This window comes from Telmatherina bonti (genome assembly GCF_933228915.1).
Source record: "Telmatherina bonti genome assembly, chromosome: 1".
NCBI classification, from domain to species: Eukaryota; Metazoa; Chordata; class Actinopteri; order Atheriniformes; family Telmatherinidae; genus Telmatherina; species Telmatherina bonti.
Window position 1 is genome coordinate 28,314,001 of NC_136619.1, and position 25,345 is coordinate 28,339,345.

The 25,345-nt window shown below is 41.5% G+C and overlaps 1 protein-coding gene across 2 annotated transcripts; it reads right to left on the reverse strand.

Moving 5' to 3' along the window:
* Window positions 1-957: 957 nt before the first annotated feature.
* On the reverse strand, window positions 958-24,358 carry ankrd11 (ankyrin repeat domain 11). Of its 2 annotated transcripts, none has more exons than XM_079245920.1 (11): window positions 24,230-24,358; window positions 15,906-16,079; window positions 14,652-14,852; window positions 13,247-13,389; window positions 12,231-12,378; window positions 7,682-12,131; window positions 4,923-7,581; window positions 4,735-4,833; window positions 4,282-4,425; window positions 4,088-4,180; window positions 958-3,983 (listed from the first exon to the last, which is right to left on the reverse strand). In XM_079245920.1, the coding sequence occupies exons 1-11, from the start codon at window positions 24,303-24,305 to the stop codon at window positions 3,798-3,800; spliced, it is 8,373 nt and encodes a 2,790-aa protein (XP_079102046.1). In that variant the 5' UTR covers window positions 24,306-24,358; the 3' UTR covers window positions 958-3,797. The 2 variants fall into 2 exon arrangements, with proteins under 2 accessions (XP_079102046.1, XP_079102045.1); XM_079245919.1 differs by having other exon boundaries at window positions 4,923-7,584.
* Between the last annotated feature and the right edge of the window lie 987 nt (window positions 24,359-25,345).

Here is a 25,345-nt window from a genome sequence, read left to right on the forward strand (position 1 = left end):
TTTAAAAACTTTTTTATTTCTTTTTTTCTTTTTGTTGCAGGAAATCAACAACAGCTAGAGGTGAAAGTACTGAAAGTTCTGTTACAGCACTGACAATAGCATTAACAACCCTCCCTCCCCCACGGTATACCACCCTCCCACCCCTTTAGCTGCTCCAACAATATGTACACAAATAAACTACATTGTACAAAAAAAAAAAAAAAAAAAAAGTTACATTGTTACATCATAATCACCTGCAGCGAGCGCACACAGCCCGTTGCTGTTAGAACCCCACATTCTATGCAATTTTTCAGACTAGTACAAAGAGGAGGGTGCAAAACGTCCTGGGAGGTTTTATTTACAGAGCTATGTACAGTATGTCTCTTTCACGCATTACAAGGAGGAAAATTTACACATCGGAGACCAACTTCAAACTCAAAACATACCACAGGTGTCAGAAAAAAACAAAACAAAACAAAAAAAAAAAGATAATAAATAGGTTATTTCTCACCATTTTAAGAGTAGTTCTCCATGCTTTTTATTAGTCATTTTTCATTCTAAAAAAGGAACAAAGAAACAGCTACAGTCTGGGTTTTAATTAAAAAAAGAAAAAGAAAACTAGAAAAAAAGGCTTGAAATCGTGATTCTATACAATGAAGAAAAAAATATATAGCAAATATGTGTATTTATGTCCAGTAAGAAAAATCTAAAAAATAAACATCATGAGTGAATGTGAGGAGAGTAGAGGTAATATGTTGCTGACTGAGGTGGCGTCAGGCTAGCATCTGTATCACCACGGCCAAGTGCTCTGCTGTGCATCTGCCTTCCATTCGTCTTGCCTTAGTTGAATGTTGGTGCTGTAGGATCGGTGTGTACGGACACGTTTTAGTCTGTTGCTCTGTGCAGCAGTTGGGGTGTGGAGAGATGGGGGGGGGGGGGGGGGGGGGGGGGGGGGGTTCCTGACAGTCGTGTCACCATTTCAAGCCTTTGTGGTTCAAAGAAACGACTGATCACAAAAGTATAAACAAAGGCAGGGCTTCAACTGTTTAAAACTGTGATGTAAAATGGAAATTAAGTTTTGTAAACAACAGGGGGGTGTGTGTGGAGTATGCTCAGGGCATAGTTAGCGGTATACATTCTGCTTGTTAAGCAATGTGATTGACATGCTGGAAACTAAGGAGCCAGGGATAAACACAATGTTCAAAACTACATACACTTAGCTTTAAAGAAAACACACACGCACACACAAGGACTCTAAACAAAGACACCTTCTTCCCAAAAAACTGTAAGAAACAAACAATAAAATCAAAACAAGACAAACAGGACTTTAAAACCAAATTTCCGGCTATTTGTACGTAAATATGCTTGTATATGTAACCAGGACTTGTGTAACCCCTTAAAAAAGATCCAGGACTATACATCTAGCCACCTTGTCTGCACAGTGTAAAAGCAACAACCATTGCACTTGACTAGACATACCATACACAGCTATGCTGAATGTGACAGTGTGTAAATAACTTAATGGTTTCAGATAATATTGCCATCAGGATACGTGAGCAGCTCTCACGCACGGACAGGTAGCCTATGTGCTGGGTTGGGAAAGCTTTTCAAAACCACTAAAAACAGATCTAATTCAAGTCATCACAAATTCTGAATGTTTTTTTTTCCTTACTATTAAAAAGAAAAATAAATCGGTCTAATCAGCTTTAAGCCGTTTCTTTCCCCCACTCCACTCTGTGTTGACGTCCATTTACTACTTTTGGTTTTTTATGGCCGATGTCACCACACAACTGGGGAAAAAAAAACCAAAAAAACAACGAGGAAGTAAGCGAACATTTAAAATCCCTGACAACACGAGCTAAGCCCCGTAAAAATTAAGACAGACTGTTAAGAGTCCTTTCATAGGCCGTTCCCACTTTTCATCTATGCAATGCCAAGATCGGATAAACTGGGAGGACAAGACAAGTGAGTGCTGAAAAGAAAACATGTTTTGCTGTTTGTGATAGAAGGAAATGATTTCCAAATTTTTGCAAATGAAAGTTAAGAAAAAAAAATATCTGAAAACATTCAACACTTATGATAGTTTTGCTTGTTACTGACATCTCTCTAACTGTCATCCCACCCATATATATTCTATGTGACTTTGCCCAACAATGAGTACATTTTTTTCACTGAAAAAGGCATTTTCTTGGTTCAAAATTTTTTAGATATAATTGTGTAGTAAAGCAATCAGTAATAATCCTCTGTTTATTCTTTAAATAAATCCTCAACAACTGTTTCTGCTACATCTGGGGGCTGTGTGGTGGCTGGCCTGTGGGGGGGGCCCGTTTTAATCCAGAAGAGTTCTCTGTCAGTGATTTTTGTCGCGGTGACTCACGTCCAGGTGAGTTGACTGAATCTAGAGATGGGACAAACAACTGTGCACTAGTCTTCAAATACTGACAGAATCGTGTACATGTTTTGGCCCACTGGATATGAAGGGGAGGGGAAAGTGCTGCCCAAAAGTGAACTGTACATAAAAAGATAATTTTTATTTCTTTTCTGTTTTTTTTTTTCTCTACACTTAACTGAGTGATATTACAGTACATAGGTTATTTACAACTGTGCAGTAATGTGTGGCAAAATAAATTATCTAGAAGGCAGCAAGAATACATTGGTTAACGAATATAAAAACTGTACATAATTTACGGAATACAACTTTTTTTCTGTTTACTTTTCTTGTTTTTTTTCCATTAAACTAATATTGGCTCTGTAGTGTTTCAAGTCACTTCCTCAGAAACAATGAAATGCCCAAGTAAAGAAATAGACAAAAACAATATCTCTCCTCCCGCCAAACAACAATTTCTCAATTGTCTCTTTGAATATCAACATTCGTTGGGGTGGTTTGTTCTCCTTGTCCTGTGGTGTTTTTGCAGTCCATGGCGGTCTGATGGGTTTCTGTCGGGAGCAAAGAGTCACCGAGGAACACTCCGGTCTGTCCTCGGAGATCTGATCGTCTTATTCTGTTTAGCCAGGCTGAGAGGCTGCGCGGTCAGTCTCTTCCTCTCAGACACTGGGCCCTGATGTGCTCACACATCCGAACATCTGCCGTGTTCCATCCTGCTGCAGGCTGTGTCTCACTACTGTTTAGCTCGGCCCCATGCAGTAAGAACAGTGCGGGTGTTCTCTGGGTAAACGGTCTCGAAGCCTAAAAACCATCAGTGGCTGCTTCTGGCTTCCTGGAGCCACTGAAGATCCACATGATGCACCGTGGCGCCATTTGCTTCCTCATGGTCAGAGGTAGTCTCTGTCAAGATCTAGCCCACCAAGAGCTTGTGTCAACAGGGGAGACTTCATCAAAGACCTCCCTCTGGACAGGCACCAGGCTATTGGGAGAGCTCTTCTCTGATATGTCCTCCCAGTTGTGATGGGTATCGAAGCAGGAGGCCAAAAGCAAACGCAGAAAAGAAATCTCTGTCTGACCCCCGGCTCACCATAACTGAGAGCTGAAGAGTCGTATCAGAGCCTCAAAGCAAAAACTGTTTCTGCTTCTCACACTCTGATCAAACAAAAGCGTAAAAACTTTGAGGATGAAAGTGCAAGTTGTGTTTTTTTTTCCTCCAGTAAAAAAAAAACAAAAAACAGGTTTCCTTCTCCACAGAAGGGAATCAAGAGCAAGTTTGTCATCTTTACTCCTTTTCTAAAGAAGATACATTTTTTTCCTTTAGAGAGTGCTCTTTCGAACTTGCTAGCCCTTTCCATTCGTTCTGTTCAACGAAGTCTCTTTGAGAAGAAGCGACTCAGACGGAGATTTATCTTGATCTGGGAGCACTGGTATGTCACGCAGGCAGCAGGACGAAGTCGTCGTTGACGTCAACCATGGGCACGTAGAAGGACGGCACCTCATTGACGCACAGGGACTTGTGCCCTGCCGGGTCCAGCTCCTGGACCTTCAACTGCCATTCCATCCTCTGAACTGCATTAAGGGCTGCTGCCTCATGCTGCTGCCGCATCAACAAACATGTCTGAGTGACGAAAAGCAGAACATTAACGCTCTTGGTATACACGAACATCATGGCATTGATGTCTTCCATGAAAAGTGTACATTCTATAATGAGGTGAAGTCTACCTTCATGCGGTCATATTTATCATCCACATCCTGTATCCAGGAGATGAACTGACGAGCATTGAAGCGATCTCTCACAGATTTATTCTCATCACCCTGAGGACAAATGACAAGTTACGATGCAAACTACCCAATAGATCATGTGATAAAAGAGACTGATAAATTCAGACCCAAGCACTATGGTCTAAATAACCTACCTGGCTCTCAGATGGCATATTGTACACTTCAGAGTCCAAAAGCATGGTGCAGGCACTGAATGGCACCGCCTGATTGGCTATTGTCCTTGCTGCTCTGCAGTGGACTCTTAAAACCTCCTGCTCGCAGGAAACAATTAGTTTCTCCTGTAATCAGTAAACAGCACAGAGAGAAAATGAGTCGTCAATGAGGTGGAAATCAGGATGACTTGCTGGTTTTTGAGTTGAATAGATGACCAAAGCTGCCATGCATGTTTTACAGTGATTTAATTAAAGATTAGACAGATCTGAGATTGTAATTAGCTTTGGCTAAACCAAAGAGTAGGGACTGTGCAGTTTTTACTTGCATTCCACTTTATAAATGCTTTGATCTTTTGTCAAAGAAGTGCTCAATGTGTTGACTGCATGTGTGTGAATGCAGAACAGAAATAATCCCGCAGAATAAATTTTTCCTACCCGCTCTATGCTGTGCTGCAACCTGAGTTTTCCTCTTACTGCCTCCTGTTGCCGGAAGAGCTCCTTTAAAGGTTCTGACAGCGATGGAGGTGGGGCAATCTGTTGAGCAAAACACAACATGGGATTACACACCTTCTTATTGAGGAACAGAGAATTTACCCCTACACACACTTTACATGATAATTTACCACAGGAATATGAAGCTTGCTGAGCGGCTTTCCATCCAGCAGGTAAGAACCAGTGTAGGTCACATACTCGGCATAACACTGAGGGGCCTGAGGGGTGATGTAGCACAGAATCTTCCTCTTCTCCTCAATTTTCTTCCTGATCTGCAGGTACTCAAAGTAAGGGTTGGACCTGTCACTGTGGTATGGCTCAATGTCATCCAGCTTGATGGCATTGACTACGACAGCTAAGGTCTGCTGAATCATTTCTCTGGTCTGCTGCATGGCTGTGTTTACTAACTGAACCTGAACTTGCTGCTGCCCAGCAGAACGGGGAAATTTCCTCTTCCGCGGGTGCTGAGGCTGAGATTCCTCCTCATCCACCGGTAGGGGGCGCCCTTTTGTTGTCTTTGTGAGAACCACTGATGGAGATGTCAGAGAAGAAGGAACAGATGCTGCCAGGGTTGAATTAGATCCAGCAGAGGAAATGTTCAGCCCAGAGTCTTTGTCTTTCTTTAGAGCTGAGAAGGAAGAAACTGAGGTGGGCGTTGGGGTTCTTGTGGGGACTGGGTTAATGCTCACTACTGGACTGGTTGTCAAAGAAGTGGCAGTGGCAGACGAGGTTATTGTGCTGGAGGTAGGAGGGACAACAGAAGCAGAGGGATTGTTCTTGGCGCGATTGCGAGTCATCCTTTGAGGGATTTCTTCAACTTTCTTGGGAACATCTACAACGGTGGGCACAGTGGTTGGGATAACTGGTGTTAGCTTGGATAAGGGCTCCTGAGTTTCTTGTGGTTCCACTGAGCTTGAGAGGGTGACTGCCACTGAGAGTGGAGGAAGAGGACTGCATGTCTCTGTTACAGTCTCAGACATCTCTCCTTGCCTTCCTTCTGGTTTTACGGCAGTCACTGAATCCAGGGGTAACTGCAGTGTCTCGGTGAGGGAGTGGATCTGGATGAGATGTTGCTGAGAGGTATCTGCTTGTACAGACGAATACAACACATTGCCATCCGACTCATCAGATCCTCCATACACTAACTGCCTTTCTAAAATGCTGCCTTGTTGTTGGTTAAGAGACAGGGGGTTGTTGGTGGGCAGACTCTGCGGCTCAGGGTCCAATTCTTGCTGAAAGGTATTATGTGGTGACGATACGTCAAAATCTTGACCAGCAGATTCCCCTAAGCCGAGGTCTCCAGCAGGGGATGGAGTCTTAGCTAGACTCGGTAGGTCTACCTCCATTATGTCTTGGTCATCTCTGTCTGTGATTGTGTGTCTAATGTGAGATGGCATGATCTTGTTGTGGTCACCCAGCTCAGGATCTCGAGGCTCAGATTCCTCCGCCTTATCTGGTAATGGCAGGTCAGGCAACGAGAATGGCCCCAAGTCATCTGGATCTGCTGAGAATGGATCCTCCCACGGCACCACAGGCTCCGGACCTACAGCTGGGGCGATGTGGTCATCAGGGGTAGCACTGAAGCTGTGTGTCCTCGCTCTGCTCTCTGGTTCTACGCAGGTAGGCTCTGACTCCATCTGATGCTGATCCTCTATCATGGGCTTGTTGCAGTCCTGGAAGAAAGATTCCAGCCTATTGGAAGAGGATGAGGTGTTTAGATAGTTGGGCTCCCCATCCATAGCTGTATCGGGCCTCTCTGGAGAGGGGATGTCAGCTACAGCCTCCTTCTGCTCATCAAAGTCTACTGGATCCTCTTTGTGCCACCTATTCCATGTGGTATACGGAGGAGTGACGGAGGGGTTTTCAGGCAGGGGCTGCATGTCATCAGAATGGGAGTAAGGACTGGTTATTTTAGACACAGCAGCCTCGATCTCTCCACGGGGAGATTTGAGGTCCATATCGGAATTCCAAACCATGTTGTGATCAAAACAGTTCTCTCCATGGTTCGGTGCAGAGTGTGAGGGGGACAGATGGTGGACCTCTGGCTCCTGCCGGTCTGGAGACTCTGCAGACCAGCTCTTTCTCAGAGGGTCATCCACTCGAGGAGAGAAGGAACACTGATCTCTTGTTTGTTGCAGCTGTTCCACAGCACAGTGATCTCCATCAGTTCTCTCATCCAAATCGCCTTCTTCCTCATCATCCTCCTCCTCTTCTTCCTCCTCCTCCTGCTCTTCCGTGACAGAGGGGAGATCTGAGAGGACCAGATTTGGCTCACTGTGATGAGGCTCAGAGATGTCATCTATATCCAAAGGTGGCAAAGCAGCAGGAGCTGGGGTTGGTGGTGCAGCTATGTCAAAGCACGGCTCCTGGGGGTCTGGTCCATGAATAGGTGTAGAAGGTTTAGGCAGGAAACTGTTTAATACGCTCTCGGGAAGGTGCTCGTTGCCATCGACAATGGCGAGACTTGTTGCCGCCACATCTGCTGCTGGATGTGCTGGCTCCCGGCTAGGAGACAACATTCGCATTGGGGAGAAATACGATGGCGACGACAAGCACTCCAACCGATCCACAGTCGCTGACTTGTCCTCCAAAGCTTGAGAGGAAGATGATGAATCAAATTCAGCTGATGGGTCGTTCTGCTGTCGAAGAAACTTATCAGCCTCGGCTTTGAACTCATCCTCGAGAGGTCTGCGGACATCCGTTGATGCAGAGCGACTGACGAGTGGCAGCTGGAGGTTCTTTGCAGGTGTAGGGCAGGTACCTTCTTGGAAACTCTGAGAGTTGGAATACCTGCTGGGTGGAAAAGGATGTTTATTAGAAATTTAACATGTAACACTATTAAAGACTGTATCAACAAAAACAAATACACTCGCAATTTTACATTCCTTACCTTTCAAAGAAGGACAGCGAGCAGGCATTCATTGACATGGTCATCGCGGAAGAGGTCTGGCAGTCCAGTCCATCGAGCATAATGTCACGGTAATCCTCTGGACTGCAAGATGGGGTACGAGGAGTCTGCATTACTTCTTCAAAGCTGGGGCAGGACATGACTGATGTTGGTGTGGGCACACCAGTTGGCCTGTTTTGATCCGGCCTGGGGGAAGCAGGGAGGTTCTCCTTCATTTGGTGGCCAGCAAGCCAGTCTTTTGAGTTTTGGCTGTCGGTAGGCTGGAACTTCCTCCCCGGAGACATCATCTGAGCTGGGAGACCCACATCTTTGAGTTTCTTCTCTTTAAGACCAGACTCAAGGCTGTTGGATTTCTTTGATGAGAGCTCACTACGGTTTTTCCTCACTTCCTCTGTGGACTTGGCTTTGACTTTGAGTTTTGGGTCCCCCGATTTGGGTCTAAGTTTCTCTATGGGCTTTATTTTCCGTTTTTTCAGGCTCTCCTGGTCTCTCCGACTCAACATTTCACCAAAACTCGTCATTGTCATTTGATATTCGCCATCCACCACCAGTCTTTCGCGTGGACGAATATCTTTCCGCACCGGGTCTTTGGACTGAGAAAGCTTTTCATTTTCATCCTTTGTCTTAGATTTACTGTGATCTACTCTGTTGTCTTTGTCCAATGTGTCCCGATTTCTGTCTTTTTTCAAATCAAATTTAGGACTTTGTTCTTTTGATCGGTCCTTCAGAACAGTGACCTGGGGGCTCTCTTTCAACCCTGACTTCAAATCATCTTTGGAGTGTTTAAATGCCCCAAAGCCGTCAATGTATTTATTCTTTTCTTCCTTCAACTTTTCCTTATATTTCTCCTTTTTCTTTTTGTCCTTCATCCTGTCGCTGATGATGCCAGTTGCTTTCTCTTTGTCCTTTTTGGACATCTCTTTTTCAAATTCCAATGTTTTATCAAAGTCATCTTTGCCATCTCCTTTACCTCCAAATGGGAATGTGTAAGGGTCTGCCTCTAGAGGCATGGGCTCTTTCTCAAAAGGTAGGCTTTCTCTAGTCTGCGAGAAGCCAGAGAAAGCTTGTCTGTTGGACTCCCTGATCTCCCCCGTTTTGTCTCGTTTGTCTCCCTTGTCTTTCTTAACTTTGTCTTTCTCCTTGTCATGGCTCTTTTTGGAAGAGGAAGAAGAAGAATGTCGGTGCCTCTCTTTTTCTCTGAACTTATCCTGAGGAGTAGATATGGATAGGGAGTCTCTTCTGTCGTCAGAGACATCTGACAGGTTGATTGGGTCATAGTAACTTGTGAGAACAGGATCATGTCCCCTGTCTGTGAAACTGTCAGAAGATATTTCACTGTTCTTATCGTTGGAGTCATCTTTGTAGTCGTTCATAGCTTCCTCTTCAAGTTTTTCTAAGAGGGACTTCTCATTCTCACCGCTGCCTTTTGACGGCTTCCGTTCTTTCGAATGGTCCTGCTTGTCTTTATACTTACTCTTTGTTTTCTCCTCACTCGTGTCCCTTTTGTCCAACAGCTTCTGCTTATTTTTCTTTTCTTGGTTTGAGTCCACCGACATCCGATCTTTCCTGTCTTTATATTTTGCATCTACTGATTCCTTCTTGTCCTTGTTGTGTTTTTCTAAAGAACCTTTCCTCTCTCTGCCCGTCTCAAATGCGGCCTTGTCTTTCTTCTTCTCTTTGTAATCTTTTGCCTTTTCTGTATTATGTTTTGACTCTGAAGAGGACTTTCTCATTTTTTCTGACTGGAAGTGATCCAGCTCATCCTGATCAGGTGTTGAGTCTTTTCTGATGGACTCTGACCCAAGCACAACACCACTGTTATAGCTGTCCTCCTCATCGTCACTTTCATCCGTGAATATGTCGTGAATTTTGTACCACGTTTTTTCTCTGTTTTTCTCAGGCTTTCGATCATCTTTCTTTCCTTCCAAGAAATCTCTCTCTCTATCCGCATGTTTATCTTGAGAGACTTTCTCTTTCTTGTCTTTTGTCAGCTCTGAAGACATTTTTCGATCTTTCTCTTTGCCATGAGAGTCTTTGTGTTTGTCTTTGGCTCCCTCCTTCTTGTCTTTGGTGCCCCGGTCTGCATCTTTTTCCTTGACAGTTTTCTCAGTGGAATTTCGCTCAGTCTTGTCTTTCTCCTGATCAGTTCCTCTGTCTTTTGTTTTGTCTTTGTGCTTGTCTGCTTTTGTCTTTTCTCGCTTCTCCAGCCCCTCACTCTTCTTTTCTTTCTCCTTTCCAGAGTGGTTTCTTTCTCTGAGCTCTGAAGATTTACCAACATCGTCTTTAAAGAAAGCATCATTGGCATATTCATCTCCTATAGATTCTTGCTTGATTTTTAGGTCTTTTCTGTCCTTCGTGAACTCATACTGGTCTTTACGGTCTCGACTACTGTCCAGAGAATCCTTCTCTTTTTTGTCTTTGACAGCTTCTGTGGACTCTTTCCGCTTCTTTTCTTTCTCAACTGAGTGACTGGAGTTCAATTTTTGTTTTTCTGACCACTCCTTTTTCTTTTCGTTAGTCTTCTCTGGAGGGTCCTTGTCTTTTTTCTTCGAGGTTGTGTCTTTCTCTGATCTTTTTTCAATGTGATCGGATTTCTTGTCCTTGATTTTATTCTCTTTTCTCCTCGTTTCTTCCTTAACAGTCTCAACTATTAGCTTAACAGTGTTGTTAGATTTATATTCCTTAACTTCTTTGACTTCTTTAACCGGAGCATCCCAGCTGTCATCTCCATAGAGGGAAGAGTCGGAGGACATCTCAGAGCCCCACCTGTCATGATGATCATCAGATGCGCTGAGCTTTGTATCCTCCAAGTTGAGGAACCGGTTATTAACATCAAAAACATCATTTTCAGACTCTTCTTTCTGCATTTTGTCCTTTTTGCATTTTTCCTTTTCCTCCTTGATGTTTTTCTCTTTGTCCACTTTAAGATGTTTTTCTTCTTTCTGCTCACTTTTCCTGTCTGCCTTTGAGGACTTCTCCTTAGACTTTTTCTTTTTCTCCTCTTTATGAGTTTTCTGTTTGTCCTCCTTGGGTTTCTCTTTGAAGTTTCTCTCCTTTTCTGATTTTACAAGCTTGTCCTCTTTATTTGTCTTGTCCTTGCTGAAGTCTTTTGTTTTCTTGTTCTTTTCTTCTTTTGCTGTTCTTTGCAAGTCTTTTCCAGATGACCAGTCCTTGTCCTCAGACTTGGTTTTTATGAGCCTGTCCTCCTTTTTTGAATGGTCTTTTTGGTGTTTGCATAATTTGACTTTGCTCTCCGGTGTTGATTCAGACTCAACAATTAATGACTTCTGCCTTGAATCATCAAAGTCAAATGAATAGCTTTTGACAAACTTTTCATTCATATCCTGATTCAAGACAAGACTCGGAGCTTTGTCTTTTTCTTTATTTTTATGCTTGTGCTTCACTTTATGCTTTTTCAGCACTTTACCATCTACATCAGTTTTGGAGACACTCTCTGCAATGGAGTTTTTATAGAGTTCAGAATTTTTCTTGTCAGTGTTACTATGCACGTTGTTGTTCTTCTTCTTGTTCTCTTGAGCTTTCTTCTTAGCTTGTTTTACTGACTCCACGCTGGAATCCGCAGAGGAGTAGTCAGACTCACTGGACATTGTTGTTCTGACCGAATCTGAAAGAGAACTGACATCTGACCATGTAGGGGAAGACACAGTCTTCCAGCCATCTGTCCTCCACTGTTTTGGATGCTGTTCAGCTAATGATGGCGCTTGTTTCTGAGAGTTCAAGTTTCCATGGGAAGAAGAGGAGGATGCATTAAAGCCAGCAGATTCTTTAAGGTTCAATGTAGAGGAGTCGTTTATACTATTTGAGCCCTTATCATCCTCACTCTCCATATCTCCACAGTCAGAGTCAGATGTACAGAATTTGTCATTGACTTTACCGAACCTGACTTCTTTGCTGACATTATTTTTACTCTCCTTCTTTCGCTTCTTCTTAACTTTATTTTTGTCTTTTTGTTGTTTAGAGCTCATGCTGCCAGAGTCTCTTGTCTTAGTATTTGTTTGCTGGGCTTGTTGCCGTGGCGTGGGCGCTGGTGTGAAACATGTCTGATCATCGTCGTCTGAACTGTTACTGTCAGAGATGATCCTCCTGACAGTTTTCTTTGGTGTGAGCGAGTTGCTTTTGGAATAGGTTTTAACCTCCATCTTGGGTATAGAGATGAAGCTGTTGGTCTTACTTATCGAGTCCTTTCGGAAGTCTTTTTTCAAGAGGTGTTTATCGTCTACAGGAGGGACACGCTCTTCTTCATCATCCTCATCAAATTCATATTCATCTTTGATGGGTGTGACGGCAGATTTAGGAGGGTCTGCAGCTTTCCCTTTTAACTTCAAGCCCTTCTCAAACTCAGAGTCTGTGTTATTGCCATCAACAGAGCTGGACGGGGCAAATGAGGGGGCATCTTCCTCTTCTGAAGATTCTGTGGAATGAAAATACAAAGTCAGTCAACACACACTGTACACTAATATCCCACAAAAAATAAAGGAGACATAAATCCCCAGAAGAGCCAGTTACAAACCTGATGAACTTTCTTCACTTGAGGTGTAAGTGCCTTTCCCCAGCAATAGATTCAGCATAGTTGGAGAGTTGGCAACCTTCAGCGGTGTTTCGCCTCTCCTGTTGCTTTGCCGTGGGTCGCCTCCATACCGTAAAAGCAGTTTAACCACCTGAAAGTGAAACAACAAAATGTTAAGGTCCTTTCAACAGTAAGATTGGTATTTTACCAAATATTGTGTAATGTGTGACAATGTGTAATGTGCAAAAATGATTTTGGATTAGATATTGTCAAAGGAGAATCGGCTCTTCTCTTTTATTTTCAAGTGTTGTTAATGTGGCCTTCATCTCCATCTACTGGCCTTACATGACTACCTCAGTGTTTTTTCACTTTCGTTTGTGGAATTTCTGCGCTCTTGTCTGGACCGATATTTTACAGAACAAAGCTTATATGATTTTCAACTTTATAAAATAGCCACCTAAACAGCTTTAAATGTTTTTTTTTTAGGAAAAATGATTCAATTTTTGGTCAATCCCACAGATATAATTTAGTTTTATACAGTTTGGAATCACGCGTAAGCTCAGGACAGAATCAAAGTAATCAAGGACAGAGGCTGAAACTTGATATTTACTCCTGAGATTGGATGTGTGTCAAACAGTCTCATTTTAAAGACACACTAAAAGACATTAAACGCATTTTGTACCATCTGTGCTGAGGTTAAAAAAAAAAAACCAAAAAAAAAAAACCCAACAACATAACAGTAAGGATAATGCTCTATTCATATAAAGTCAAGCACATCACTATAAAAAAATCCTAACTAAACTGAAAGCATGCAGTTTTGGTCAACTTCGAACAACATCAGCTACACTGTCTCAATGACAACCATCTTTTCCTGTACCACCATTAATTTACAATTTTCACAATGCCATTATAACGGTTTTACAGCTTTGTCCTCTGAATGTGACTTTTCTTGAAACTGCCTTGCTATCAAAATTTAGTACATCCAGACAAGAGCTAGGTGTGCTTGTTTTCTCTTTTACCTTGAAGTGTCCATTGTTAGATGCATCATGTAGAGGGGTGTCATCATCCAGACCCTTGGTGTTGACTTCTGCACCGGCTGCCAGCAGCTGCTTGGCCACATCATAATACCCCCTGTTGCAAGCCTCATGCAATGCAGTCCAGCCTGGACAAGAGAATTGGCTGTGTTAAATGTGTGTACAATACAATAATGCATTCAGAAAATATTCACAGTGCTTCGCTTTTTCCACAAACAAAAAAAAAAAACTAAATAAAATCACATATTCATAAGTATTCACAGCCTTTGCCATAAAACTCAAAATTGAGTTCAGGTGCATCCTGTTGGCACTGAACATCCTTAAGATGTTTCTATGGCTTAACTGGAGTCCACCTGTGGTAAACCCAGTTGTTTGGGCATGATTTGGATAGACACACACAAGTCTAGATAAGGTCCCACAGTTTACAGTGCATGTCAGAGTACAAACAAAAGCATGAAGCCAAAGAAGCTGCCTGTTGGCCTCTGAAAAGGGATTGTTTTGAGGCCCAAATCTAGAGAAGGGCACAGAAAAATTTCCATTACTGTGAAGGTCCCTATTAGCCAGACTTGGCTGCCTCCATCATACATATGAAATGAAACCACCAGGATGTTTCCCAGAGCTGACTGGCCATCAAAGCTGAGCAGTTAGGGAGAAAAGCCTTAGACTGGGAGGAGACAAAGAACTTGATAGTTGACAGTCGTTCTGTCAGAGCTCTAGTGTTCCTCTGTGGAGAGAGGAGAACCCTTCCAGAAGGAAAATCATCTCTGCATTAATTTGCCAACTGGACTCATATGGTAGATTGGGCAGATGGAAGCCACTCCTCAGTTTAAAAGAAACCAAAAAAAAAAAACAAAAAACCACGGTGGCCTGCCTGGAGTTTGCCAAAAAGTACCTTGAAAAATTTCTTTGGTCTTATGAGACAAAGATTCAACTCTTTAACTTGAATCTAATTTAACATCTCTGGACTGGAGAGATCTGAAAATGCCACTTGTCCAACCTGATGGAGCTTGAGTGATGCGTCATCGAGGAACAGGCGACGCTGCCCAAAGAGAAGCATGCAAAGCTTGTGGCTTCATACTCCAAAAAGCTGGAGGCTGTAATTGCCGTCAAAGGTACATAAACAAAGTATTGAGCAAATGCTGTGAATACTTATGTGCGTGTGATTTCTTATTTTTAATAAATTAGTAGAGATTTAAAAAAAAATTTTTTTCCGTTATTATGGTTACTGTGTGTGTATATGATTTTGGGGTAATAAATTAATTTATTATATTTTGGATCAAGGCTGTAACATAAAATGTTGGAAAAGTGAAAAGGTGTGAATACTTTCTGAATGTACTGTATATGGGTGAATATTTTTTTATGTACAGAAAACAAACAACGAGCATCTCACCTGCAAAGTCTTTTACATTCACATCAGCTCCCTCACTGATGAGCTCCTTGATGCGGCGTACCTCTCCGCGGATTGCTGCTCTGTGCAGTCGAGTCTCTCCTCTCTCATTCCGTTTATTCACTTTGTCTTTGGTTTTAGATGCAGAGTTTGGCGTTCCCTTCTGACCCAGACTGGACTGTGACTGATGCTTTGGTGTTGTGTCTGCAGGTAAAAGATGGATGTTTCCAATATAATAACAATGTATGGCAGCAATCAATTTCAACAATTTGCTCTACTTGTTTTGAATTGTTTGCTCTTTCTGCTATGAAAGTGTTGGGACTGCTTCCAGCCACAAGAGGGCAGTCACACACTAACGATAAGCAGCAGAACGACGGGACCTACTTTAGTTTAACCTATTTCATCACATTTGCAAGATTAAACTCAAACCTTTATCACATTTACATTCCTGAGTTTGCACAGCTATTGTCCCAAATGACATTTGAAACACACTTAATCTATGTCCATGCCTCCGGGCAAGCAAGAAAGGAATTAACATATAAATAAAAGAGCTTCTGAACTGTGCCTCACTAATTTCATTCCATCTAAAATGTCAACTCCAAGAACATAAAGAGTACAAAGTTGCAACAATGATGCTAATCTAGGTGTTTAATAAAGTTCCAGACAAATTACTCTGTCTACCAAAAATCTCACTGAACATAAGTCATTTTAATGAATAATAATCTTGAAGCTAAATGGATATTGGATAACAAGTAAATAGTTGAAGGATTTCTGCATTTGGCTGTCTGCTGGCATTTGCTGACATTGCACCATCGGTTCCAGAAAAGCACAAAACCACAGAAGTTTCATTTCTCTTCATGCTGTATTTGAGAGAAAGCGTAAATACAGCAGGCCAATACATAACTATTGCTGCTTATAATCGTAGCATCAATTATAAATGAAGAAATTGCACAATATTGGCTGTGATGTAATTTTATATGGAATGGCTTGTACTACATGCCCAAAACTGACTCTGTCAAGAGGCAGGGCTGACTAAGAAGTGAGAAAGAAACAAAACAACAAGCAACATGCTCAAGATGTACAAAATAAACAAAAACAAACAACCATGTGACTCATACCCCATCTGCCCCACTTTTAATCCACCAATTGCACTCCCACACACACACAGTCTACATGTCATGCTCCTTCCTATCCTATCCCCATTTCCTTGCCGGCCACCAGTCCACAGACGACGTGGCCTAAATGACAAGCACGCACCTGGACTGTTGACGGACTCCTCAGCTGTCATTTGCATGAGCAAGGCCACCTGCTGCCGCTCGGAAAGAGGGTACCCGGCCCGGATCCCTGGCATCCCCATTCCAAACGGCAAGCTTGCCTTCCGGGTGTTAGTAGGCTCCTTTTTAATGCGTTTCCTCTCTGGACCTGGTTTTTCTGTAAAACAAGATACAGCAGAGAGCAAATTAAGTCTATTGGTGGCATAGATACGAATACACAAGAACACTAATACGTGCTCAGTGACACTCCCAAACTTAATATGTTGAACCTTATGGATGGAAGAATAATATGTTTTATTTATTGATAATTTAACAGAAATCCCAGAACGTCAGATGTAAACTAACTTTCTCGTTTGATCATTTTAATTGTACAACTGAAATGAAAAGACAACCACTAGAAAGTCAGAGTGATTAAATGGCTTGCATGTTTAGAACATTATAAGAGATGTTGGAAATGTACATAGTGGTAATGCTCTCCAAATTCACTGCTTGTATGATAGCACAGTTTGCAGTTTGTCAAGTTATTTTAAACTGTTTCGACCTCAAATTTAATGCGTAGCATGAATAGGCCTAACAAACTAAGAGGGGGCGTACGGCCACCTTGTTGTAACTCAGGGCACATTAACAACAGCCTTTTTGATTCAAATCCTGGTCCGTTTGCTTGGAGTCCAGTGTGTTTGGGGGAACCATGAATGCACAAACAAAGTGTAATTCGGATCAAAGAAGCAAACACGGTCAGACTACAAATGCATTTCAAGTGAACCAAAAACAGGAAATGGACTACAAAACAAAGTGCATTGTGGGTTCAGTGCTTTCCATTGCATGTATACACAACCAAAATATACATATGTGTGTGAAGATAAGACGGCTCTGGGAGGGAGAAATAGTTCATGGGGAACATGTGGAAGAATTTGGTCAAAATTCTGATAAAATCTGATCAACCAGACCGCTAGGATCCTATACAGCTCCATATTGTCTTACCTCTGGAGGGGAAGGAAACCGAAACAACGAGCCTCCTCTGTGCTTATATACTGGGACAATGACAGTGATCTAGTGAATGGTGCTGTAGAGCTTTTTTCCTGAGTGACTTTGTGAGATGTCAGTTTTTAATCAGTCTGTTGGTTCTAGTGAGCAATGTGGTCATTACAAGATGATTTCAGTCACTTTTTATGTTCTGTTGTCGGATACAAAATAAAATAAATATGACCAGATTATTTGCCATTACGTTGTATTAGATCAAAGTATGTGAAAACATAGAGTAAGAGAGGAGCAAGCAGCTGTTACGGGCTGACAACAGCTTCATGTAGGTGGAATGCAAGCATTTAGCATTTGATTAAGGGTGTTCTACCAAAACATACGTTTCCCTCTTTTGTTATTTCTACTGCAAAAAGTGTCAATTTTCATCCTCATCAAGAAGACTAACCTGTTTACAAACAAACACCAGCAACGGTGGGTGACTTTTGTGTCATTACCCAGCTGCCCCTGGGAAAAGGAGGGGCCAGTCAGTACTGCTTGTGTCCAACTGTCTCCAAGCCAATCAGCCACAATCATGAAGAGAGGAAAGTGGGTGTGACTTGGCAGAAGTGTAGTTATTACTGGTGTATATTTCATTTCAACATGGTCTTGCCAAGGTCACCACTGCCTGCCAGGGTTACTGGAGACATGGTGCTCCTGGACAAAAGCAGCTGCTCCACAAAGACACACCCAGCAATTATTTTTAGTGGCAACATACCATCTGATGACCTGTAGAGAGCATAAAGCTACACATGGCTAACACTTCATCACTGAGAGGGTAACAACTTCCACAATCAGCAGCAAATTCCACAACCAAATGAAGGGAGTAGTAAAGAGACACAGTAGAGGCAGTGGATGTGTCTCAGCAGGATTTTTGTGGGACCTCTCTCATTCAAAGATTGGCTACAATGCTCAAGGCCACAAACACAAACAAACCAGTAAATAAGGCAGAAGGAAGCGTTGAAGCTCATGCTTCCGGTGTCTATAGGCTTTCCAGGAAAATATTTTTCAAGTCACAAACACAGAACTGATGAACTTTCACTAACATCTGTGAACACTTACAGCTAATGTGCCCTCCACCCCTCTTTGATACACTCTCATGTTCTCCAAAGCGTTTGCCATTTAAACATTCCTCATGTTAAGACAGCAGGAACCGCAGAAACCGTCCAAACATGTTTTTTTTTTTTTTTTTCTCAGAATAAGGTAGAAAGTGCTAAGCTAGCTTTTACATGCCATGTTTACAAGACTGGGAAGCAGGAAGGCAGTCATTACGCCTGGTGCAGCCATATAGAGGAATGCTTCTAAACAACGAACAAGTCGAAGCCTTTAATACAAGATTAATCACTGGTGGCAGAAACCTGGCTTCCTCATCTCTGCTGTAGATCACAGCCCAGACACTGCCAATGTAAAGGAATGTAGTTCAACTAAACAATTTTGTAGTTATGTACAAAAAAAAAAATAGAGCAGGTATGTTTGACTTGAATGCAACACGTTACTTTAAAATAAAGTAATATTAAACTGAAAAAAACCCCCAAAAAACACAATACTTTTAAAAGACGAGAGACAATATTTGTTCCACTTGTTTATGGACATTATCTGGCTTTACTGTTTAGGTTTGCATTTGGATGATCACAAAAAATTTAAGACACTTGATTAAAAAAAATGGTATCAGAAGTAAGCCTATAAGCATGTGAATCAAAATTCAACATTACATATGGATTACTGCATTACATAAATAATCAATTACACAGCAGTGTGCATGCTTGTTCTTCTTCTTCTTTTTCTCTGTTGTGTCTATTTAGGGAGCACTGCTTTTATGTGTGGGTAAAATGATATCTATCAGCTTTAAGACAGGGTTGAAACTTTACTCTTCTCATTCTTTGAAACTTGACGAACAAGATAAGAGACGAGGAGAATAGATAAGAAAAGCAAGCCTGCTGTGGACTGTCACCCTATGAATAGATCGTCTACCTGAGCCAAGGGAAGGGAACACATCAAACATAAACGCCAGGTTATAATAGAGGTAGATTTTCAAATGGCAGGTAGACAATGCTCCAGTGTGAGCTAATGCCAAAACAAAGAAAGTCTGCTTGAGTTAGCCAACAGACGTTATGACCAGACAAACCACTCTAACCAGCCTGACCAGGTAAGTTTGATTTTAGCATGGCAGAGTGAGATGTGTTGTGTTTGTGAAGTCAGAAGAGTTGCATGAACAGGAAGTGAAGGGATATGTTGCAGGAAGCGGCCAAAGGAATGTTTTCTTAATGCTTTTAACAAAGCATGGGAGACTCAAACATACAGTTTGAACAACAACGTGAAATGTAATCAAGCCTTCTCCATCCATCTTGGTGTTACTGTTTTTAATCAGCCACACACAGTTGGTATATCTTCTGTGTATTTGCTTTAATCAGAGCTACTGGGAGTCTGGGAGAAAGAAGATATGTGGACAAAAAAAAAAAATCTTTAGAAAGCACTTTTCTTTTGCAGCCCACCATCAACGTCATGCAAACGTATGTAAATGGGGCACACATGGCAGAAGTTACAAAAACACAAAAAGGACAGAAAAGTTGCATTTGTAAAAGAACTCTTACGTCGACTGGGTTGTTTTAGGGCAGCGAAGCAAAAACTGACTTTTATGTTTTTTATTTTTATATTTAGTTATTTTCTTACTGTTGCCGGTCACAGAGTAATAAACAAGGCACAAACAAGAGAATGAGTTGGATTAATTTTGTTTCAGTTTGCCAACTTTGACCCTGTTCACGGCAGCTGGTAGGAACACACCTATGTCGATTCAACTGGATGTAGAGAAAAAAGATTTAAGGTAATTACTCAACAAAGACAGACTTGTGTGCAGTCTTCCGACTAACATTGCAGAGCCCTCAGGGTAGTTTTTCTCAATCCTGGTCCTCAGAACTCACAGGCTGGCATGTTTTTGGGCACATTCACATCAGCCTGTTTCATTTGAATCAGAGTACGTTTGCTCGAAAGTCCGCTTTGTTTGAGGAGCTGTGAATGCGCCAAACCAATTATGATTCAAACCAACAAAGCGGACTTGGTCTGTCTACAAATGCAGGTCTTGGCCCGTTTCAAGCGGACAAAATACAGGAAGCGGACTACAAAAAAAAAGTCAATTCCTGCATTTGACGTAGCATTGCATTGTGGGTAAATCCATAGCGATCACATTAAGAGTCCTCTACCTCGTCTGTGGTCATTGCTGCAGTGTATTTCTGCAGTATACTTGCATTAGACAACATAAAAAACCCAAAACAGCGATAACTCCCTGCTCCATGTTTAACTCACAATGGAGTTTTCTTCTTCACACAAGTCTTGTCCTCTTTGACTAAATACTACTGCAGCGCCACCTTTGGAGGGAATGGGGATATATTATTGTAAAGGTTTGGCGTGTTTGACCAAAGTGCAGCGAGAATGCATTCTCAGTCTGAATGTTTTTTGGTTTTTATTTGCGCTCTCATTCATGCTGTCAATTCAGTGCAACCTTCACCACACTTAGGTGTGAACAGTACATGGGCCTTTAGTAAATATGGAGCTGCCATGTGTTTGTATATCAGTTTTATAGTCAGAAACAACTGAATGATGCCCAACTGATGAAATCAAGAGATTAAGACTGATTTGATATTGCTGCATTCTCCTTCCACCTGTGCAGAATTGTGTAGTCTTTCTCACATCCGTCACATGAAAACTAGGTGAGATGCACAATTACTATTTTAAAAAAAAAGGATCTGTGCCATTCAGACTCGTATTTAAAAATCCAATATGAGTTACATATGGGAAAGAAAACCAGAACTTAAATGCTAATGTTTTTAGGATTAGCCTAACCTTATAATCTATTTCTGAAATCAAATTCTATTATTGTTCATCGTGACACAGGGTGAAGGCAGAAAAGAGTGAAAGGAGAAGGTCCTCGTGGTCTGTTGAGCACTGTGATCATGGGATTTGGGGTACAATGTGAATTTAGTTTAGTTTTTTTTCCCTTTCCCAGGATTTTTTTTAATACATACTTTATTGGAATGAGCAGAAAAACATTGTTATCCATTTTGTAGCTTGTTGTCAGTCTGTTTTATATGACATGGAAGTATTTGTTGATTACAGGCTAAGATGACAGCAAAGCATCAGTGTAATGGTCACAGCAAAAACCAATACAGTTCTACATTCAGATCACGTGGGAAATGTTTTACACCATCTTTGTACTTAAAGTTGTTAAACCATGTTTTAGGACATGCATTACTATTCATATGCATACTGTCTAATGTGTCATTTTTTTTCTAGAAATTCTCTTTTCCATCCTGCCTTAATAATTTAACTGAGAACAATTAGGGTCAAGTTTGAAAATTTAATGTTGGTGTTGCGGAATAAGTTAAGTGCAAATGACTCAGAGGTAAATTCAAGTTCGACTCTCCATTAAGCTTCATATCCTGCAAACAGGATGGAGGCACTATGCAGTGTCACCCTGAATGGCAGTATGAAGTGGCGTTTCACATGACTGGTGAAGAGGTCAATGGGTCAGTTAAAAAAAATAAACTGGTCCAAGTGTCTCAAAAAGAGGTTAAAAAAAAAAAAAAAAGTATTTATAAGAAACAGGGTTCTAACCAGATGTGCAGGAATCACACTGTATGTTTCCGCTATCAACGCTTTGTGCAGAAAATTAGTACTTCAATTACACAGGATGAACGATTTGCTACAACTAGCAATAGGGATTTACTTGTTTTGGTGGATGTATAAGTTTTATATAAACTTATATGAACACTCTCTTTGGTGTTAAAAAAAATAAAAAAATAAAACCATGATGTTTTTAAAGAGTAGTTGTCACAGCTATAGCTGTTCAGTGTTAGAAAAACATGCAATACAATTTCTACAATGATGACATAATTAGTCATATATGAACTAATATTTTAATATAAAGTGCTAATATCAGATGAGTTAATTGGGTTTGCATACTTCTTCTGCCATCCGTACAATATACTGCACATGCCAGGACTCCTGTACACAGTAAAACTTTTGACACACCCATAAACACACCACAACAGAAGCGTTGCAAGCTAACAGGTAGAATCATTTATGTGTCTCTTTTGACAGCATAATTGTTCTACCACAAACGCTTTTTCTTGAACAGGCCTACTGAATAAAAAAACCGCAGCTCCACAAAAATGACAAGGAGGTCCGCCATTGTTGTTGTGCTTTTCGCAGGCTTAACAGGCTCTGAGTGCACAAATTTAAGATGAATTGAAAGATGCCCCTGTCGACCAAAGAGTCCAATTCCAGTTTACATTGACAGGACTTGCATTGCAAGAAAATTTCACTCTGGACCTGTGTGTAAACAACTGTGTAAACAAGAGGCCAGACCACAACAACTTTTCCATTTTACCGTCTCAGTGTTATAGCATAAACAAGGCCTGAGAGAGGCTGAATTTAATCTCAACCAGTTCAAATCAATAAGGAATGCATCATCTATAGTGGGTTGGTGAAGAGTATAGGTTGAGTGCTGGGATGTGCCAGAGGTGTATGGATGCATTAAAATCAGCGTAGGCCGTCTAGTTGGTTCGCTTGGGGGGTGCATCAGATCCCAGCAGTCTAGGTTGATCAGATCAGAACTTCCACCAAATTCATTCACATCTGACTGTGAGCTATTTTTCCCCTTGAGAGCCACCTATCGTCCTACATGCATTTGTCCTTTGGTTGGTTTAGCCATGATGCTGTGTGCTGAACCCATAATGCCCTATGTTTTGTAGTCCACTTCCTGTCATTGGTATGCTTGAAACAGACCAAGACCTGTGTATGTTGGTGAACTGAGCCCACTTCTTTGACCCAAATCAGAATTCATTCACAGTACCCCAAACAAAGTGGACTTCCCGAGCAAATGGACAGGGATTAGAATTGAAAAACTGGTGTGAATGTGCCCTATAACTCTGCAGAGTGGCTAGACCAGGGATCTCATTTTCCGTTTCTTAGAGGTTAGTAATATGTTTCCTTGTTAATTCGAATCAGGTGTGTTGCAGCAGGGAAACAGCTAAAATGCAGGACAGGGCTCCAGGAGAGACTGGCATTTTACACTCCTGGGCTACATGCCGCCAATATTCACACTGCATGAGAAAAGTCACAAGTCCTATACATACCGCATGCAGCATAGGATAAAACACTTCTCTGGTCATAATGAAACTATTACATAAACCACTCAAATTAGAAATTTGCTCTTTGATATAACAAATCATGAATATGAATTATTAAGATCTTTGGTGATAGTAGCTTGATATCAAAGTGATACCAACAAGACAAATCAGCAGAAAATATGTTGCAGAGATGTAGAGGCACTCAGGGTCTGGAAGGCTGCATCACCTCAAAACATCAGGTAATTAGCATACTAATAGCCTGTCCGCCTATTGTTCCTGAGTTCACACCTCCCAATGTAGTGGGGGTGGGGTTGACCTCTTTCTTCAGGAAACCAGGTAAAAAAAACCAGGCATGTAATTATTCTAAAAAACAATGGAATTACATCCAACGAAAACAGAACACTAAATCATGTTACAACATGAATACAAGCATGTGAAAAGCATCCGTGCTGTGTACAAACACACAACAGGGATTCAAGAGTGAATAAATGACAAATGAAGACACACTACTAGCATTTCACTTATTCCTTTGAGGTTAGCTGTACTTGCTTGAAACCCAACAAAAGGCATGCCCAATTTTAATAAACATAACACCATGTCATAACAGCCATACTATATGTTGCAATGTACTTTGTTTTCCATCCCCTGCCTTTAGTGGAAAACCTTCAGGAAGTGTAACTGCAGAGCAGGAAGCGATGCTGCAACTCCACGACTGCCTCTGATGAAGGTTGTTTGCAAAACCTTTCATTTGGACCACTGTCAACAAACTAAATCCTAAGTCCTTTAAGTCCAAAGTCAAACAAGCACGAGCAGCAGTCGCTCTCTCCCTTATTAAAGAAAACACAAAGCCAGAGTCTTACCAAATCAAAACCTGTACAGGTCTGTTCATGTTCCAGATTCCCAGTTAAATGGATGATCATTTGTGAGGTCCACTCTCCTTGCAGACAACAAAGACATCCAAAGAGATCCAAACTTCTTGCTTCTACCAGACAATAAACCTGAAACTAAAACTAGGAGCACTTTCACTTCACAAAGGCCAGCCCCCTTGAACTACTTCCCCGATGTGATGCAATAACCCCCCCCCCTCCTCATTCCACTTTGATTTAAACTTCAAAGTCAACATGGAACCAGGGGTCAGGCGCAGAGATACATTTCAGTATCTTCCTACCTGAGTCAGAATCTTTCTGGTCTCCATTTGCTCCAGCAGTGAACGGCAGCTTCCTTTTAGAGGCCTTTTCTTTCATCTCTTTGACGCCATCACTGCGATCCAGTTTAGGAGTCTTATTTGACAAAACTTTATCCTGTGAAATGACAGAAACAAATTAGCCCATGAAAACCACAGTAAGCAAGTCAATTCACAATGAGATGTTTTTATCAGATGTAACAACAGCGGTGTGTTTTAGGTGTCTAGCATTGAGTTTTGTAAAAAAAAAAACAAACCAAAAACAAACAAAACAAAAACTACAGATATCTCTGAACCATTTGTGAAGCTCATAGGAGGGGAATCGCAAATCCTTCTTGCGTTCACTGCTTTGAATTTTCCAGCCATTTTGGACCTTTCAAAGGTTGAAAGGCTTGAAGTGTATTCCTAAGTCCTCTACCAATAAAGAGACCGACGGCAGGGATGGAAGGCCAAGCTGACGCCTGCTCAGCTCTGTGGTTTACAGCTGCTGGAAACCATCACAAGGCCAAGCCTGTTATTAGCAGATGTACATTCTTACACATTTGTTCAACTGGTTTCTTTGCTGCACCACATCTGATAGTGAAGGTAACTTGTTTGCCCTGATTTGCAGCTTTCACATATCTACATTTTAATAAATTGTTTATAGTTAAAAAAAAATTATATTGCTGTTATTCAGATTTCTACATTTAAGCCAGTGTTTCTCAGTTCTGGTCCTCAGGCCCCCTGCCCTGCCTGTTTTAGACATGATCCTCCTCCAAAGACCTGATTAAAAAGTCAGATTATTGAACTTCCTCAGCAAGTTCTTTGCAGCCTGTAAAGGAGCCCTTTATTTCATTCAGGTGTGTTAAAGTAGGTGTGTTAAAGTAGGGTTGCCTATAAAACCTACAGGGCAGGGGGCCTGAGGACCGGAACTGAGAAACCTGATTTAAGCAATCTAAATATCAAGCTAAAATAAAGAAATAAATGCAGAAGGGGTGGAAAATGGTAGAGGTAACTTAATAAAAAATATGAAAAGAATAAAGTTATGTGAAAAAAACAATTAACAGGGACATATGTGAGGTTAAGCACCAGGAGAGATGGTAGCCATTACATAAACAGTAA